Here is an 18478-nt window from a genome sequence, read left to right as displayed (position 1 = left end):
GTCCCCGGGCTTTCCTGGTCTCACCGTCCTGATACTGTCCCCGAGCTATCCCGGCCTCACCATCCCCGGGCTGTCCCTGCCTCACCGTCCCCGGGCTATACAGGTCTCACTGTGCCAGGATATAATAACCAAAACCAAGTAAGTAAGCTCACAAAATGGACAGAATGTTTAGTAATTGTTCCATGTTTATGAAGCGAGAAGGAAGATTGAGTTAAATAAATTGAATTTTCTTTGACTGTTACTTTGTATGTTCATGTACTGTGAAATAAAGCAGCGTAATAATTCATATTTGGCCTTGTTTCACCAAGTGTTTAAGTCTATTTTGAAACAGACTGAAGAAGTGCTTGTGGTATCACTTGCAGAAGGCACAATATCCAGTTCAGATCACAAGGGGGTCCTATTGTTACATCCCCGGCTTGTATCATTGTACAGTTAGATATTGGGCAGTATGGGCACACCCCTAAACGTAAGATACTCAAACTGCTTACAGGAGTGTACCCGAGAGAATATCTAAGGTGGACCCGAAACTTGCAACAATTCCCAAGATGTACCTTTACTACCAGATCATTATTCCTGTCTCATTACTTGCAACTGAATACAGTATTGCTTGCTCCCTTGTTGAGTTGATGACATACTGCTTTACCAAACCATCCTGAATACTCTCAATAAATCAATTCCCTTTCTTGTGCCGTTATTTCTCTCCTAATCCCTATGCAGGTTTAAATCTCCAATTATTACAGGCACCCTGATCTGCACAGGCAGTTAACATCCTCTGTTAACTCAGCTGAGGTCAGTAAAATATTCCCGCCCGTGTTTAGACTCCTTTCCTGTCCCATAGATATTCCACTTCTACTACCATGGTGGTGTCCTGTACTAATGCTGCTTCCCACTTTCCTATTTTCCCATCTTTACGAAGTTAATATCCTGGTATCTGTAATCACTAACAGATCAATCCCATCTAGCTGGCTATTTGCTTTTAGTTCTTCCATTTTATTTGTATTATTTCTATTGGTGTAAGGACACCTTGTTAGGTTGGCTGCTTTCCCCTCAGTATTCTTAACAATTGCTCCCCTTGGTTCTGTTAATTTACCATCTTATTTGACTTCCGTAAAACTTCACACCTCCACTCCCCCCATGCTAGCTATCGAATAAAGTTCTAATTTCTGGCCTGCTTTAGGCTTCTATAAAACATCCTGCACCAGCGTATCGCAGCTTCCAAGAAGGGAGTGAAACTGAGTCTTTTGTTTTGACCCAGACCCAAATTTGGAAGAATTCTTGTCCTGTTTCAATCTCCAGCTTTTAACTTCTTGGTGTCAAAACCAACACTCCTGTTACCTCCTTTAAAGTAGTGGTTTCCAGACCCACTCGACAATACTTCGCCTGTGTCGACCATACAGAAATTTACAGAATGGAAAAAAATACTTGTTTCAATTCAGAGGAATAATTAAATCAAGGAGATTAATCTCATCTCCCAGTAAACTACCATTTGCCAACATGTTTCCTACTCATACACGATAATGTACCAGCCTATGCCTGATAAAACCCACAGTGTGATTGTACTTTGTGATTATGAGATTCTTATGAGCCTGAAAATACTGTCAATAACATATTGTACAAGTTCTCAATGTGTGAAACTCCTCTCTGCTATTTGGTGGGTTAACAACTTGATACAAATGCGTTAAACGTTTGTCCGATAACATCACCAAAAGTAAATTCTAGCTTTTAGTGTTTAATAACTGGACTATAAAATATTTTATACCTTCCCATGAAATTACTGAATTCACAGACTTGCAATAGCAGTTTTAAGGAGATGTTAAAATTGGTGCTGTGCAGAGAATAGATTAAATATAAATTACCCTGTGTTACACCTTCTGCAAATTGGGCCCTGCTCAGCCTTCAACACTTGCAGATACTGTAGGTCCGACACTGACAACAGGCAGCTACTGAGGTTATTATACACTAGTTGATAACATAAGATATAATATCTAGCACCTCGATTGATTTGTTAGAATCAAGATGCATAATCTCAGGATCAGTTTAAAAAATATCTCTTATCAGATCAGGTTCATGTACATCTCATTTCATTAAAATCCATATTCTCTTCACAATTAAAACAATTGTAGAAATTGTACTGAAGGCTGAGAGAACAGATCACAGGATGTCTGAAATCAAGAGAATTAATGGAGTCCCACAGCCCCAGTGACACACGCACACATCCAGAGTTGAGTCCCAATGCATGTAGTAGTGTTTGATTAAATCAGAAATAATGTCAGTTCCTTTTAGCTTTCAGAAAACATAGTTTGCAATGAAGCTGCGAAGTTCTGTGACTCTGCTGTAGACCCCAGGCGCATTTGCCCTCGCACAGCCGATCCCCCAGCTCGTAATTCCAACGAGGAACCACTTTCCTGAGGACTCCCTGCAAACCAGTGGGCCACCAGAATCTCCCTGTAAAAACAAACTCACCATTACTACACACAAGGCAGAAGGAAATGTTCCAGATTGAATTACCATCTCAGGACAGATCTGTCTATAACTGCTCGTGTGCTGTGCTGTTAGCTCACTTTAATGCCTTCAGACAGGAGCCATTTCAACATCTTGGTCAGTTATGCCCTGATCAAGTCACTAGGAGGCACTAAATAGTGGCCTGGCGACGAATTGTCTGTGGAGTATTCTGTATAACATGCACACTGGGCACCACACAATTAATGTGACATCTTGTTCAGGCCTGTTAAAATTGATCATCTCTTGTGTTATATTGCAGCAAAATACAAGACAATACTTTAATCATGTGGCAGTCAGTGAAAATAACCACATGGGAGGCTTGTCCGAGTCACCAGATTGATATTGTGCATCTGCTTAGATCACAAAGCTCTGATTTGACTGACAAGGACTCAAATGAGCTACCAGGATAGTTCCACTAACTCTCTGTGGTAAGGCATGAGTAGCATTTTGTGGTGGTGGAACTGCACCAACAGCTTATACTGCCATCTGAACACCTCATTCCGTTACTCTAATAGCCGCATTCCTTGTCTGTTGCAACATAAGATTTTTCAAGAAAAGGTTAATTAAGCCCAATAAGCCTACCCCCTTTTCATAGATTAACCTCGCCTACCCACCTACTCACCATATCCAACAATCCCACCTACTCACCATATCCATCAATCCCACCTACTCACCATATCCATCAATCCCACCTACTCACCATATCCATCAATCCCACCTACTCACCATATCCAACAATCCCACCTACTCACCATATCCATCAATCCCACCTACTCACCATATCCATCAATCCCACCTACTCACCATATCCAACAATCCCACCTACTCACCATATCCATCAATCCCACCTACTCACCATATCCAACAATCCCACCTACTCACCATATCCATCAATCCCACCTACTCACCATATCCAACAATCCCACCTACTCATCATATCCATCAATCCCACCTACTCACCTTCTCACCATAACCATTAACCATATCCACCTACCCATCTTTTTTATCATATCCCTCAACCTCACGCACCCACCATCTCACCAAATCCCTCAACATGTCCTCTCACCATATCCCTGATCCTAACCTACCCACCTTCTCACCACATGCCTCAAGCCTCCTACCATATCAGTCAATCCTTTCTCTCTCCAGAAACACTAATTGTCTCTTGTCCCCTATTTCTACTATTTGTTTCAATGTCATTCTCTCTGACTTCTGAGATGTTAAACTGAGGCTGTATCTGCCCGTTCAAGTTGATGTTAAAAAAAAATCCCATGCAATTCAAAGAAGTGCAAGGGAGTTCTTCAGGGGTCCAGGCCAACATTTATCCCTTAACAAATAACATCAGAAACAGATTGTCTGGTTATTCAATCATTTGCTAATTGTGAGGCCTTACATGCTCACATTGTTGCCACATTTACCTACTAACAACAATGACTACACTTCAGCAAGTGGATCAATCTCTACACTAACAGGGATGTGAAGCAAGTGGATCAGTCTGTACAGTAACAGGGATGTGAAGCAAGTGGATCAGTCTGTACACTAACAGGGATGTGAAGCAAGTGGATCAGTCTGTACAGTAACAGGGATGTGAAGCAAGTGGATCAGTCTGTACACTAACAGGGATGTGAAGCAAGTGGATCAGTCTGTACACTAACAGGGATGTGAAGCAAGTGGATCAGTCTCTACTGTATTAGGGATGTGATACAAATGGATCAATCTCTATAGTACAGTCCATTCCCTATTTTTCCCATCTCTGAGAATTCTATTGTTACCTTGTGCTGCAACACATTTCCCAAATTCTACTGATTTATCTTTAATAGCTTACCTGGCACGAGTCCACTCCTCCAGCCAATTTCCCGGCACAGAACATTCTGGGAGAGATCTGGCTGCCATATAAGCTCCGACACAAGTGGTCACTTATCAGATCTACTTCAGCTTTCTGCAGCAGATAAGACAAAAACCCTGCATAGAGCAGAGAGTGCAGCTATTGGTAATGGTCAATTATAAGATAAATAAAAGTTACTGACGCTCCTTTTTCAGGACCTCAGGCTACAGCATGTTTAGATTTTAAAGTAAGAAGGGCAATCACCAGACTTATTACAACCCTTACCCCAGCATTTAATAAAAGTGCCTGTTTGTTTGCGAAAACTACTTCTAAATGTTTCATTTCCACAGCAGGTCCTGCCTCAGTGCAGCAAAGGCCTTCCTGAGATACAAACCCACCTGTCTGGCTATTTGAATACCTTTTCAGGAGAATGATTTATACAACAAAAATTAATTCCACTGCATCTTGCAGTGTAAATCTTGCAGCCAATCATCTGTATCTTCCCAGCTATTGCTGCTAGCATCGTCTTCTTTCTGCCTGCGGCATCCTCCCCCTGCTCAATCCTCCCTTTGCCTGTACCGTCCTCCCGCTGCCTGTACCATTCTTCAACTGTACTTTAGCATATTAGTTTCAGCTAATGTATTTCCCCTCCCTCCAGGATCTGAAGAAACAATCTTCCTTTCTCTCTTTCATGACCTTGCCATTTCTCTGTGTAACTCATTCTTTCTCTCTCTATTTCCCTCTAATTTTCACCATTTCTCTCCGTTCTCTGTCTCTCACACCTGCCACTTCTCTTTATGTTTCTCTTGGTTTCTTTGTTTTCCCTTTTGAATTTCCGGTTTCTCTGTCTCTCTCTCTCTCTTTCAGTCTGTCTGTTCCGTTTCCCTCTGTGTTTCTCTTTTTTTAAGTCTCTCCGTTTCTCTCTTTCGGTTTCTGTTTCTTTCGCTTTGGAATATCACTGTTTCTCTCTTTTGATCTCACAGTCTCCCTCTTAGCCATTGCACTGAATCTGAAGCAGACTGTGAGCTAGTTGCAAAGGAATGATCATATACGCACACCCATATACACTTTAATGCTTGGACGTACAGATACACACAATGTAGTGCTCCATTGCAGCTTACCCACTTCTGCTGTGGTGCCCCAGCCCGTTACATAACATCTCATTCCCTCTGAGAATCTGTGCGAGGGTGAGGGTATACAGGCAGGCTGGATGACTTTGGAGAGTGCTACAGGCCTGGACAGTTCCAGCAAGGCAATATCAAAATCCAGACTGAAGGCGCTGAAGGAGGGGTGTATGATGATGCGTTTGAAGGTTACTTTTGTGCCACCGAATCCGGAGCGGCGCAGTGTTCCCAGGTAACCGACCCAACGACTGGAATCCTTCTGACTGTGAAAGGAAAGGTCGATCAAACATCTGCTTGTGGTTCTGGAAACATTCGCCAGTTAGCAAACTTTCTTATTTTAAATTTATTCCACTTCCAATGTATTTATTTAATTTTCTCTCCCTCTCTGTATCGCTCCCCTCCCCACACAGCACAGCATTTTCCCTGGACTATGAGTTAGTAAACTTTTCTCCTTAATATTTTCTTTGCTAATTTCCACCCCTCTTTGCCTGAAGGTGCTGACTACAGCTGGAGTAAAGTTCCACATGGACAGGCCGCCGGCACTGAACACAAGTGACCATTCTGCTGTGTGACCCTAGACAGTGATTGTTGGTGGGATATCCAATCATAGGTGGCACCGCACCCATGCCCGATCCTGTCCTCACCCAATGCCCACATGCATGAAATTTCCAGCAGAAATCACTGGATAGTGAGCAAATGTGGCTGATTTTCCCCTCCCTGACACAGGGGCACTAGGGGCAATTGTAGTCCTTGTCATGGTTCAGATTAGCTAAATCAGCATAGACTGGGGTTAGAAACTTTAACCTTCCTCACTGGAGAAATATGCTGAGCCACCCGAGAGCCTTTCTGTGACCATGTTTATAGCATTGGTGTTTGGAGCTTCCAATATTCAAACTAAACTTGCAGTTTAAACAAACTACTTAAAACAGACACCAAAACAGTGGAGTTATTTAACAACTCAACATTATCAAAATCATGCACACATGTGTGTGTGTGTGTGTGTGTATGTGTGCATATGAGTGCACATGCTATTGGTGTGCGTGTACACTGCTCTAGGTGTGTGCACAAGCTTATGGATGTGTGTATGCATTCAAGTCATCTTTCTTTAAGTGATACCACACTTTCTGAATAAGTTACTGCACACAGCGTGTGCCCTGCCACTGTCTGAGAGCTGTTCACGTACGTTAAAAAACAATGAGAGGCAGTGACCACCCAGTTGGGAGATATTAGGGTTCCTCCACACACGTGCCCACTGAACAATATCTGCAGACTGATTTGCCAGGGAAACTCTCCAGGAGCGCTGCTCACTCCGCCCACAATCCTCGTACCGACCATCAGAGGCACTGTTCCACAATCTACAAACAAAACTGGTCTCAGTTACAGAGTTCAATGCACTAGAAAATTCAACGGAAACATTTAACACCGGTCAGATTGAACCAAATGAGACAACAAACAGCTCCAACCCCAAGCCACAGCTTTTACCAGTTCAGTGAAGCTTTTGTTAGGTAATAGCATGTGAGAATCTCTATTGCTGATGTGTGTCATGAGGTGCCCAGTGGGCCTGGTCATGTGTCCATTGGTGGGCGCAGTGGTGTGCACAAGAATATGCATCTGGAGATGTGCGCGGTGTTGCACTAGTGATGTGCTCGGTGCTGCTCTCAGTGATTTTCACGGTGGTGTGTGCGGTGTTGTTGTTTAATTGCCGCTTTGCTGCGAGTTTTATTTATGATGCACAACGTATTTGATCTTGGAGGTTTTCATTGTTCCACTTCGAAGCAGAGCAATTTCCCATCGATAAGCAAATTCAAGGATTCTTCGTGATTGGCAACAGATACACCACCAGCTCATCATTAACAGTTACTGTTAACCCGGCCTCAGGCTTCAAAAATGACATTTTACATAACTCATTGTCTGGAAATACTTTAAATATTTGTCCTAAAGCAAAAATAACATACTGTACAGTCAGAGCGAGAAAAACGACCACCCTGGCTGAGAGGGAGCGACCGTCCTGTCATTTAACTCTTTTCCCCCCACTCTGTGTCCTACAGGCACAGGGTTTTATTCTTCTTATGTTCGCCTTTTTTTTAAAAAAGGGCCCTGAAGAGAAATGTGGTGAAGCCAGGCTCTACTGAAACCCCTCAAGGAAAAGGAGCAGGTGGGGTTGGGGGGTGAGGGGGAAGAGAAAATATCATCAGATTAGATCATAAGCTCACATCAGTGTGCTGACCTTTTTAAAAACATTATTCTGTCTTGTCTCAGGTGCTGACAGACTTGCTGCACATATCCAGAATTTCCTTTTTTATTGTTGAAATACAGACTGGTTTTCCCTGTAATGTGTCAGTGGAGAGTCGGTGCAGCCTAATAGTCTTCTTCACACAAAGGGTAGTGGAAATCCGGAACTCTCTCCCTCAAAAAGATGTTGAGGCTGGGGGTCAATTGTAAATTTAAAAACTGAGATTGATAGATTTTTGTTAGGCAAGGGTATTAGGGTTACGGAACCAAGGCGGGTAGATGGAGATAAGATATAGATCAGCCATGATCTAATTGAATGGCGGAATAGGCTCGAGGGGCAGAATGGCCTACTCCTGTTCCTATGAGGCCTCAGAAAGGTGCAATTTTACCCTCGGTTGTTTAATAATAGAGCAGTTCCTTCCAAGAACTGGGAGTGCAGGCCTGTATTTTGCAGTTACTGTGGGGATGTTCAGTGATGGACCTTTGCGCTATCAGGAACAGACTACAAATCCTCGCCCTGTTAGACAGTGAGACGAAGTGACTGTACTCACTGCAGTTTGACTCGTCAGACCTTGTGGCACAGTCCGTGATGCCGTCACACTCTGCGTTGTGTTTGTTGATACAACTGTTGTCAGAACACTTGAAAGTGGAGGCTGTACAGCGAACCTCTGGAAAATGGAAGAACACCATTAATCCAAGGTTTTATACAACCCCTGATCATTAAGTGAATCATCCCCTTTGACGGCAGTCAGTCATTTGGTTCTCTCAGGCCCCCCTCTCAAGCCGGGGGAGGGAAGAGGAATTGAGGGAGAGTGACTGCAGAGTGTGTTCATTCTTTGTCTGATTTTCTCTGCCTGCCCAGTACATTCTCTCCCCTCTTTTCCTGAAGGCACTGACACTCGCCGGGGTATGGTTCAAGGTACACTGGCCACAGTCCCAGCACCTCACACAAATGGCTATCCTCATATGAGCCATGGGGTATCACAGCTGAGCCCAATCTTATCCTCACCCAAGGTGCACACTTTTGATTGGGGCTTGGACGAGTTGGGAGAGGAATATGGTGGGGTGGGGTGGGGTGGGACATGGGGCCTCAGCATTTCCTGCAGAGCTGGGAGAAGCAGCAGCAACGTGGTGAGTGGGAGCAGTGCCGAAAGAGGAGCAGCCAGTAAAGGGGTGAGTGAAACCTGGGGATTTTACTGTGAGTAAACAGTGCAAGACTGTTTCCACTAGTAGGCACATGGGGAACAAGGGGACGGAGATGGAGGATTCTCACTGTACTCAGGGAGCATCACAAGCTCCAATATATGGAGGAGCTGCAGGAGGGCTGAGTCTAGCCAGCAGTGGCCCACAGTGGTGCTGGTGGATGCACTCCTGTTCTTCCACGCTCCACAGAAGGGGAAGTAAAAAAAACTTTCCCTACCATTTCTTCAGCGGCCTCCAGCAGTCCCTCAACCTTTAAGGACTGTTCTTTAGGCCACTGTCGAACTCGATAAACTTGTCGGAGCTTGCTCGGTGCACACTCTACCTAGTTTATCCGCACATTTTGCAGAAGGGTCCTAAAACAGCCGCAGGACACTTTGCATATTTAAATTAACCCAACGCTGATTTCAGTTGGCTGCCAGGGAAGTCTAAAAATAGTCAGGGCCAATATGGCGGCGGCCATGACGCCAGCGCAGATTAGATGTAGGACCTCACACCCAGCAATTGGAATAAATTGCATCTGTTTTCAGCCCGAAAAACAGGTGAAACGCACACCAATTTCTAACCCTGGTGTGTCTAAATAACTTCTGCTAAATGTGGCCCATCTCAAGTGCCAGGATGTTGGATCAAACCCACCATGTAAATTGAGTTTGACACCCCTGCAATAGGCAGGAACCTCAGCTGATTTCCCTCTACCCAGTAGATAATCCGGGAAGGGAGAGAAGGAGGAACTGGCCACTTGAAAACAGGAACTCACCATGTGGAGAAATGACAGGCACTGGAACAGTAGCCTGGCCCTACCCCTCTCGGTAATGTAACAGACACATTTGCTCGCACGCACACACACACAAGCACAAAACACGCACAAAGTACCATCACTGCCCAGAGTCTGACCCTTCTCCTCTCTATAACACACACACACCCAGATCATGAACAGTGAATCATGCACCATGTAACATACTGGGAACAATCTCCATAAAACATTACTGTAAATTAATTCAGGACAGACACTAATTATGAGGCTCTACCATTAAACAAACCTGGTTGGGGGGGGGGGGGGGGGGATGAAAAGATCCTTTTTATTTCCCTTTCTCTAATAATTCTGTACCCAGCGGTGTGTAGCTAAGATTCAGTGTCTTTCTTGAATAATTCCTGCTGAGAAATGTATGTGAAAATGAACAGTCCGTGACCTGCGGTCCTGCTCAATATCCAGCAACAAGCCCCCCGCCACCCCCAACCAATTAATGCTGCGTTCTATTTCTGAGTACGGTCTCCTCCTTGAGTTTATCTTATAACAAGTATGTGATCAATCTGAACGCCCTCCCCCCACCAACAGCCTGTGATCAATCTTAAACCCCCCTCCCCCCACAACCAGTGATCAGTGTGAACACCCACCTAATGGTAAATTGAAGACGGTGGTCCTTCTGTTGACTGAAGGGGTCTGTTCAGTATTGATCTCCGCGGAAGGAATAATTGGCGACATAGTGTGCAGGGCCCAGTCCTGGATTTCTGTCACTCTTGTGTAGACGCCGGGTTTGTTTGGTCGGGCACAGCCTTCACCCCAGCTCACGATACCGGCCAGGAACCATTTGCCTGGTGACTCCTCACAAACCATCGGACCACCAGAATCACCCTGAGAGAAAGGAAATACAGACCAGAAATCAGTACACATCCTTAAAATGATCCAGTGAGATAAATGTGTTTGTAGAGGCGCGGCAGGAAGTGGGGTAAACTCACTGGCAGTATCCCCACAAACACAAACCCCCTTTTATTTCTCTCCAGTTTTATGCTTCAAACTTTTACAAAATAAACATACGAAAAATCAGAAACAAACACGAAAACAACGTTGACCTTAAGGCTAGTCACATCAACACGTTGTTAAACTGAACAGAGGGTCAATCTTTAGAACAAACCCCCAGGAACGAGTTACCCTGAGGGCACTGACTGCAATAACTTTGTGGCAATTTAAACGAAGGAGTCAGACCTCAATTATCCACCAGCCACGCTTGAGTCCCGCACAAAAGGAATTTTGTTTTGTTCAGCGGTGTTTGAAACTTTCAATGTTTTTCACCAAAACAAGCTTTTGAATTAAATTTCAGATTTCAAAGAAACAACTTCAGCCAAGGTAATCATTTCAACATTCGATTATTATCCAGCTCAGCGATACACCAATTCTGATTTTATTCTGTTTTAATATTTAGATGAAGATGATCAGTTTGATGTGCTCTTGAATCACAGGTATTTCAAGATCCCAGGAGTTTGTTCCAAGGACTGAGCCTTTGTCCAGTTTAACACCTTGTTGATGCGACTGGTCTTAAGGTTAACACTGTTTGGAAGAAACAACATGTTCTGCCTCAGTAATTTCTTCCCTTAGATCAGCCCTGGTTTAAGTTTAGTTTCCATGAAGCAGGTGAAGGGATGAGAATTCTAGGAAATGTCCTGGTAGCAATTTTCAGCTTTTCTCTCTCATAGGGGTAATTTTGACTTTGGGCCTAGTGTAAAACGGACAATATCGGATCAGCCGTCTGTTATACATCTCTCCCAACTTTCATTTCCATCACAATCAATGGAAATGAAAATTGGAGGAGATTTATAACAGGCGGCTCCATATTGCCTGTTTTACACTACGCCCAAAGTCACAATTACCCCCTTGGTCTCAGGCCAGAAATGGTAGGTTGGCACCAATCAGTGGGAGGGGGACGGTTGATGGGAGGGGCCGATTGCATTGTATCATATTTGCCCAAATAATTTAAAGCAGTGATATTAAAGTGTAAGTAAATTACATTGGTTGTAATCTGTACAAATGTGATTTAGTTGGCTAGTTACACATGTATTGCAAGTAATATTAAGGACACTCAAACTCATCACATTCAGGACCATTGCAACCAGAGAGAAATGTTCATCTCAGCCAGGGCTGGATTCAGTTCCTGGTCCCAAAGGTGAAAGGCAATGTTTGAAGTCTGGTCATCCAAAAGGCCCCAATTTGATAAACAAATGTAAATAATAAACAACTACATAGAATTTACAGCACAGAAACAGGCCATTCGGCCCAACTGGTCTATGCCAGTGTTTATGCTCCACACGAGCATCCTCCCACCCTACTTCATCTAACCCTATCAGCATCTCCTTCCATTACTTTCTCCCTTATATATTAATCTAGCTACCCCTCAAATGCATCTATGCTATTCGCCTCAATTACTCCGTGTAGCAAGTTCCACATTCTAACCACTCTCTGGGTAAAGAAGTAGTACCCTAATCTTCATCTCCACCCACCCCCCCCCGCCCCACCTCCGAACTCTTCCTGAAAGCACAGACTCCAGCTGGAATACAATCCCGGGGGTGCCTGACCCAAGTGACCAACATCCATAAACCTAGATGGCAAATGGCAGCCGGCTTTTGGACCATGAGGGTGGGAGGCACTACATCCAATCTAAATCCTGTTCTCATCCACATACTTCCCATCGGTCACTGGACAGCAATCAGGAGCACAAACCATGGCCAATTTACAGTGGCTACCGTCCGAACAAAATGCAGAATGTTTGGAATGGGAGCAGAACTTGAGAGACATTCTCTTAGACTGGGCCACATCACCGACCTGACAGGCATCTACTTTGCCAGTTATGAATCCGGCACAGATCATTCGAGGAGTTACAGGGTCCCTGTAGAGTTTGGCACATTCGCTTTGATTGAATATCTGAACTGTGGCTTCCTGCAGAATGATGGGGAAGGAATCTGTGACAGAAACAGAAGAATAAAGTAAAGGGTGAACTGTGAGACATCACCTATTTAAACTGAAGTAGCAGCCAACATGCCACTTGTATACTTATCAGAGCAATGATTATAATGAAATATGGGGGGCAATTTTAACCTAACCTGCCCATCGGAAAACTGAAGGGATCTTATGCAACGCTGGTTTTACGCCCTGCCTGATTTTGCTCTCCATTGACGTCAATAGATGGGCAGGATATAAAACCAGCTCTCCATCCGATCCCGTGGGTTTCCCACCGGTCAAGTTAGGTTAAAATTACCGCCATGTCTGTACCTGAATTTGGAGCACATTTCTGGGGTCAGTACAGCTCATTGACAAACTGTTCTTCATGTGCTGTCAACTATACATTGCTATAGTGCAATAAAATCCAATTTGTAACATTCGTCACCTTAGAGATGCAATGCCTCCTTCCTCCAGTGCTTTGTGGGTAGGAGCATGTCACGTGGACCCGCCTGTGCCCTGTAGTTACTGTTTAACTTCTCATAAAGGCAAAACAAATATTTGATGTTTTTTTAAGTAGGCTGCAAAGTGCTGATGAATGGATGGGGTCTGTCGAGTGCACTGACCAGCGGAGTTCCATGGGGCTCTGCTCTGTTCATATAGTAAGGAGGACATTATTTCAATTGTTAAATTTGCAGATGACAGTGAGGGATGAGGGCAGGTGAGCAGTATAAGGGACAATGGGCAGATTGTGCTGATAAGGAATGAGGGACATTCCTCAGTCGAACACACAACATCAGAACCTGGGGTGGAGTTCTGCAGCACCCCAGCCTCAGACGTCGTCATTACAATGCTGGCACTTGAAACCCCACCTCATCCCTTATTACTGTTTCTGTCAATGAGTGACACCTCATTCTGTTTAACATGTTATTGAGTGTGTCAGTTTAAATGTTTGAATTGCACAATGATACAGGTGGTGTTCCCATTGTTGGGCGGTGTCTGCGGGTATTAGGGTTCAAAGGGGAAGTGCAGCAAATGGCAGAGATCCCACGTTATGGCACTGCAGTGGGGCAGCACCATCACCCTGCACAATGGTGCAACAGTTCCACCACATGACAAGATCCTGGCTAAATAGGGGAGGAAAGGCAGTTCCATATGGGAAATGAGGAACAATCCGATAGCAAGTCAACCTTGGAGGCCAACTGAAAGGGTATCACGGCCCACATCTCATTCAGGAACGACACTTGAAGAGGATGTACAGGATGAGGGTTAATAGCAATTTTTGGAATATTTTAAACAGAAAAGAACAGCTTTAAAAATAAATCAGCTCCTTACCAATGTGCTCGCTCAGAGCTCCCCATCCTGTAATGGTGCAGTTCCTTCCTGTATGGAAGATATGAGTATGAGACGGTAGACACACAGGCTGGATAGTTCTGGAGAATGTTACGGGGCTGGTCATCTCCAGCAGAGCCACATCGTAGTCAAATGTAATTGGGTCAAATGAGGGATGAACAATGATCCTCTTAAATTTCCTTTTCACTATTGTAGAATTTTTGACATTTCTATAGATAGTTCCAAGGTTTGCCTCCCAACTCATTGGGTCTTGAAAGCTGCGAAGAACAAAATCAGAAAGATTATTCTTGTGTCTTCATTCCTTTTTTATTGAAGGTTTTCAATTTTTCTCCACTCTTCTCCTGAAGCCAGTGACTCTTAATGGGCACAGTTCCCCGGGCACTGACTCCCACTGGGGGTACAGTTCCCCGGGCACTGACTCCCAGTGGGGGTACAGTTCCCCGGGCGCTGACTCCCACTCGGGGTACAGTTCCCCGGGCGCTGACTCCCACTCGGGGTACAGTTCCCCGGGCGCTGACTCCCACTGGGGGTACAGTTTCCCAGGTGCTGACTCTCTCTTGGATATGGGTTAAAGAGGTGCCACCCACCCTGTCGTACCTCACCAAGTGGCCATTGTTGTGTGAGCCTAGATGGTGAGGTCAGTTGGATATTCAACTGTAGGGGGCATCACAGCCAAGCCCAATCTTATCGTCACCTGACTTCCACACTTCCAGCAAGAGTCACTGAACATTAATCAGGAGCAGGAACCCAGGCTCCCAAACTAAGGGTGCTGAGGCCAATTGTAGACTCTATAGTCAGCTCAGCACAGACTACTATTGGACCCAGGGACCCTCTGGTCTATGTGGTTCAGTAATATGTGAGGCTGAGAACAGCTATACCAGCACAGATCAGGGATGAACCCCAGAACCACTGGTCCCTGTGATTGTTACCTGATGGCTTTAACAACTGAACCACTGGGAACTTGGAGTATCACATTATTGTTCAAAATGTCACTAAAAGAATCAAATGGACTGAACCCAAAGTGAGTAAAGTTAAAGGAACCAGATTCAGATTATGTGGGTTTGTGAGTGTGGGATGCAGGTCTGTACTTTAAAATCAACAAAAGCTCTACAGATCGACAGCCCATAGAATTACTTACTGCGCAAAACAATGAGCTGCGGATATAAGCCAGGTGCTCGCCACCACTGTAGCCCCACAGTTATGGCCAATGTCGGATATATGTAGACTGACTTGCCAGGGCCATTCCTCCCGGGCAGCTGTCACACCCCCCACAATTCTATTAGATGTCAAAGGTGTACCACAGCCTAAAAAAGAAAACATACAAGATGCTCATAACCAAACATCATAGCTGTCTAGGGCTCAATTAGAAGAAGTCTACACCCTGAGCCTTGTTTCAAACACAGACAATAACCAGACTAGAGCCAGGATCTTCCACGTGAGTCACATGGCTCTCAGGTATTGGCAGCGTGGACTTGGGCAGGAAATGTAACAGGAGCCAATCTGCTCACTCCCACCGCGTCCGAGTCTTTCCTGCCAGAAGTGGAATGTATCTAACCCCGTGCTGCATCTGACCCGGGTGTGTTTGACAGGACATTGTAGAGGGAGCTTTATCCTGTAACTAACCTAGGCTGTACCTGACCCGGGAGTGTTTGATGCTGGTAATGAATGCCTGAAATGGAAAGTGTTCCAATCTCAGCACTAACATCTCTCACCTCCATTATCAGTAAACTCATGAAAAAAATGATAAGCAGTCATGTCAAAAAGCTAATGTCATCACATTGTATCTACTGAAAATGCCATTCCTTCCTAAACATTGTAACTGTGACGCGGAGAGGTTGTAACCCAATGCACCAGCCATTTCAACAGCAGATCTGAGATATTCAGATATTACTTTAATAACAGATATTATGTTATTAAAGTAAATAATAGTGAAGAGGAAGGAAAGCCTTGATCCTTCAGTTCAAAGTTTAAACTTCTCCCTCGATGTCTTTGTAAAAAAAAAAGTTATAAAAGTATTTGTTGCCTTTTTAAAAGTGCTGATAGGGATCCACCAATTCAGACCTCCCTCTTCTCAATGCTACTCTGGTGGTGATATCCCTCACAGGGAGGGCCCCCATCTGCTCAGAGTATCTCTGTTCACATTAATGGGGGGCCACAATTTTGGACCATATCTGGTAACTCACCTCAAGCTGCCTGACCCCTGGAAGACATTGTGCCACATGGGGTGGTGCAGTTTCTCAGAGAGCCAGGAGGGAAGGATATGGTAAAACTAATGGCTAAGTGGATTTGTGGTTAAGGCAACTGATTCACAGCCAGGTGGAGTGTCTCGACTGGGACCTGAACCTGGCAGCCTCACACATTTTTAATTTTGTTAGATCTCAGGGTGGTGGAAAGTCCCCAGGAAGAAGCACATGTCCTAATTCATAATGGTGCCACGTAAAACGAAACATGCAACAAAAACATGCAGCTTTTAAAAAAAGAAAGACAGGGACAAAGTGGATCATTCAGGACCAATGCGTAGCATGGAGACAAAGCAAAATTCCTACAGGCAAAATAGATCACTCATTGGAATGTTGAATGGTTCAAGAAAAAGTATCTCAGCCTCCATTCAAGGCTGGGATTGATCCAACCCTGTCCCACTTCATCCTATTGGCTGATTATACAGGCAAGAACTAGTTAATAAAAGCTCCATTGTCAGATCTAAAAAACGGATTCCCCGTTATTGGATTAACATTTTTCAAGGTGTACTGTACGGTCGCCATGAAAAGCCGACCTTCAGTGTAAAACTTACTGCAATCCATCTCATCTGACTGGTCCAAGCAGTCATTTGTTTTGTCACACTCAGGGTTGGGTTTTGTAAGGCACTGGCCATTCCTGCAGATGTAATTCCCAGCTGAGCAGCCTGCTGTTTTACAAAGAACAAAACATTAGTACCTTGTACATAATATCCCTTACACTTTGGGGGTGGGGGGGCGGGAGCAGAATTTATATGGGAATATTTCTTTAGAGGGTTTTTAGAGGGAGCAGAAACTAAAAGGAAAAACAGAATGGGGAAATAAAAATAAAAAAGGGACATGTGATCAAAAATAGAAAGGCAGACGAGAAGTAGCCCTTATTTTTTTTTAAACAGGTAGCAGCAGAATAAAAAGTGGGTGCTGGGACTAAATTAGTGACCAGGGCTTACAAATACTATTGGGTCCCTGATGTCACCTTGCTAACTTCATAGACAATTAGCCAGACAATGCAGTCAACACTTGTTTCAGTACTAGGTAATGTATCAGTGCTTGAACATAGGATTATATTCAGCCAGTAAATGAGATGTCAATAATACACCAGAGACCATAGGGCTGTGTTACTGTGTCACAGCACTGGACCTTGTTGTTCCATTACCCTCTCGCTGATCATGGCGCTTCACAGCATGTTGATGGGCACAGCGATTGGGGTGGGCGGCCATTCTTTTTGCATTTATATCACCTGACCTGTAATTTGCATAGTGACCTGCAACCACAAGGCACGTTTGCAAACACAAGGTGATCTGAGAAGGCACTATATAATCACAAAGATAAGTACAGGTGAGTGATACATCATTAAAGCCATCAATTCAATGTTTGCTGGCGATGAAGAAAGCAAACAAAATGCTGGGATGTATATATACCTAGAGATGTGATATAAATCTAAGGAGGAGAGACTGAAGTTACATCTGGTCTTAGTGAGGCTACATCTGGAATACTGTAATATGGAAAAGATGTAAATTATTGTAAGGAGTCCAAAGCAGGGCTATGGGACTGATTCTTGAACTTAGAGGGCTGAGCTAAAAGGAAAGATTGTCTATACTGGAACTTCACTGTCTGGTGAGGAGGAGGAGGATGAGGGGGGATTTGATAGAGAGGAAATTAAGATTTTCAAGGGTATGGAGAATTTGGATTAAGGAAAGCTTTTCTGTTGGACAGTTTAAAATTAAGGGTTTCTGAAGAAAATAGGAAATTTAGGTAATTTTTTTAGTAAGATAGAATTTTTGATAGAATTATGCAACAGATTTCCAGCTGAGGTGGTGTCACTATGTTCTATGCATTCTATTACAATATTAATACATTCTATGTTACAATATTCAATATTACTATTTACTATGATATTATGTACTGTGTTACTACATTATATATTACTATGTTCAATGTTGCTATGTACTATCTTATTCTGTTCTGTGTAACTATATTACTATGTACTATATTACTATGTAACTATATTACTATGTACTATTCTTTTTGCTGGGTTACAAGGAAAGATTGTCTACCCTGCGACTGGACTCTCTGGTGACAAGAAGGATGAAGGGGATATTTGATGGCGAAATTTATAATTTTCAGAGAATTTGGATTCAAGAAAGTGCTGCAGCTGGACACATAGAACATTGTTACCATGTACTATGTTGCTAGGTTCTATTTATGGTGATGTATGGGTCACTGAGATGCTGGTGATGAGTTGAGTCTCCAATTGGCTTTACCAAAAATATATTTAACGTGTAATCTGAGTAGCCTG

The 18478-nt window shown here is 43.9% G+C and overlaps 1 protein-coding gene across 3 annotated transcripts in view; it reads right to left on the bottom strand.

Moving 5' to 3' along the window:
* Nucleotides 1-167: 167 nt before the first annotated feature.
* Nucleotides 168-18478, bottom strand: part of tmprss9 (transmembrane serine protease 9) — a 28079-nt gene continuing 9768 nt past the window's right edge. The window contains exons 4-13 of one of the 3 annotated variants that reach the window (XM_067968193.1): nucleotides 16737-16850; nucleotides 15084-15249; nucleotides 13928-14202; nucleotides 12479-12615; nucleotides 10279-10516; nucleotides 8235-8351; nucleotides 6635-6806; nucleotides 5449-5714; nucleotides 4328-4464; nucleotides 168-2445 (exon numbers count right to left, since the gene is read on the bottom strand). In XM_067968193.1, the coding sequence (XP_067824294.1) occupies nucleotides 2287-2445; nucleotides 4328-4464; nucleotides 5449-5714; nucleotides 6635-6806; nucleotides 8235-8351; nucleotides 10279-10516; nucleotides 12479-12615; nucleotides 13928-14202; nucleotides 15084-15249; nucleotides 16737-16850 (1781 nt within the window). In that variant the 3' untranslated portion in view covers nucleotides 168-2286. The remainder of the gene's footprint in view (nucleotides 2446-4327; nucleotides 4465-5448; nucleotides 5715-6634; nucleotides 6807-8234; nucleotides 8352-10278; nucleotides 10517-12478; nucleotides 12616-13927; nucleotides 14203-15083; nucleotides 15250-16736; nucleotides 16851-18478) is intronic. The other 2 variants (XM_067968194.1, XM_067968195.1) reach the window with 2 other exon arrangements.

This window comes from Heptranchias perlo, chromosome 29, assembly GCF_035084215.1.
Source record: "Heptranchias perlo isolate sHepPer1 chromosome 29, sHepPer1.hap1, whole genome shotgun sequence".
NCBI classification, from domain to species: Eukaryota; Metazoa; Chordata; class Chondrichthyes; order Hexanchiformes; family Hexanchidae; genus Heptranchias; species Heptranchias perlo.
The sequence above is the reverse complement of the archived record's forward strand: the minus strand, read 5'-3'. Positions and strand labels throughout refer to the sequence as shown.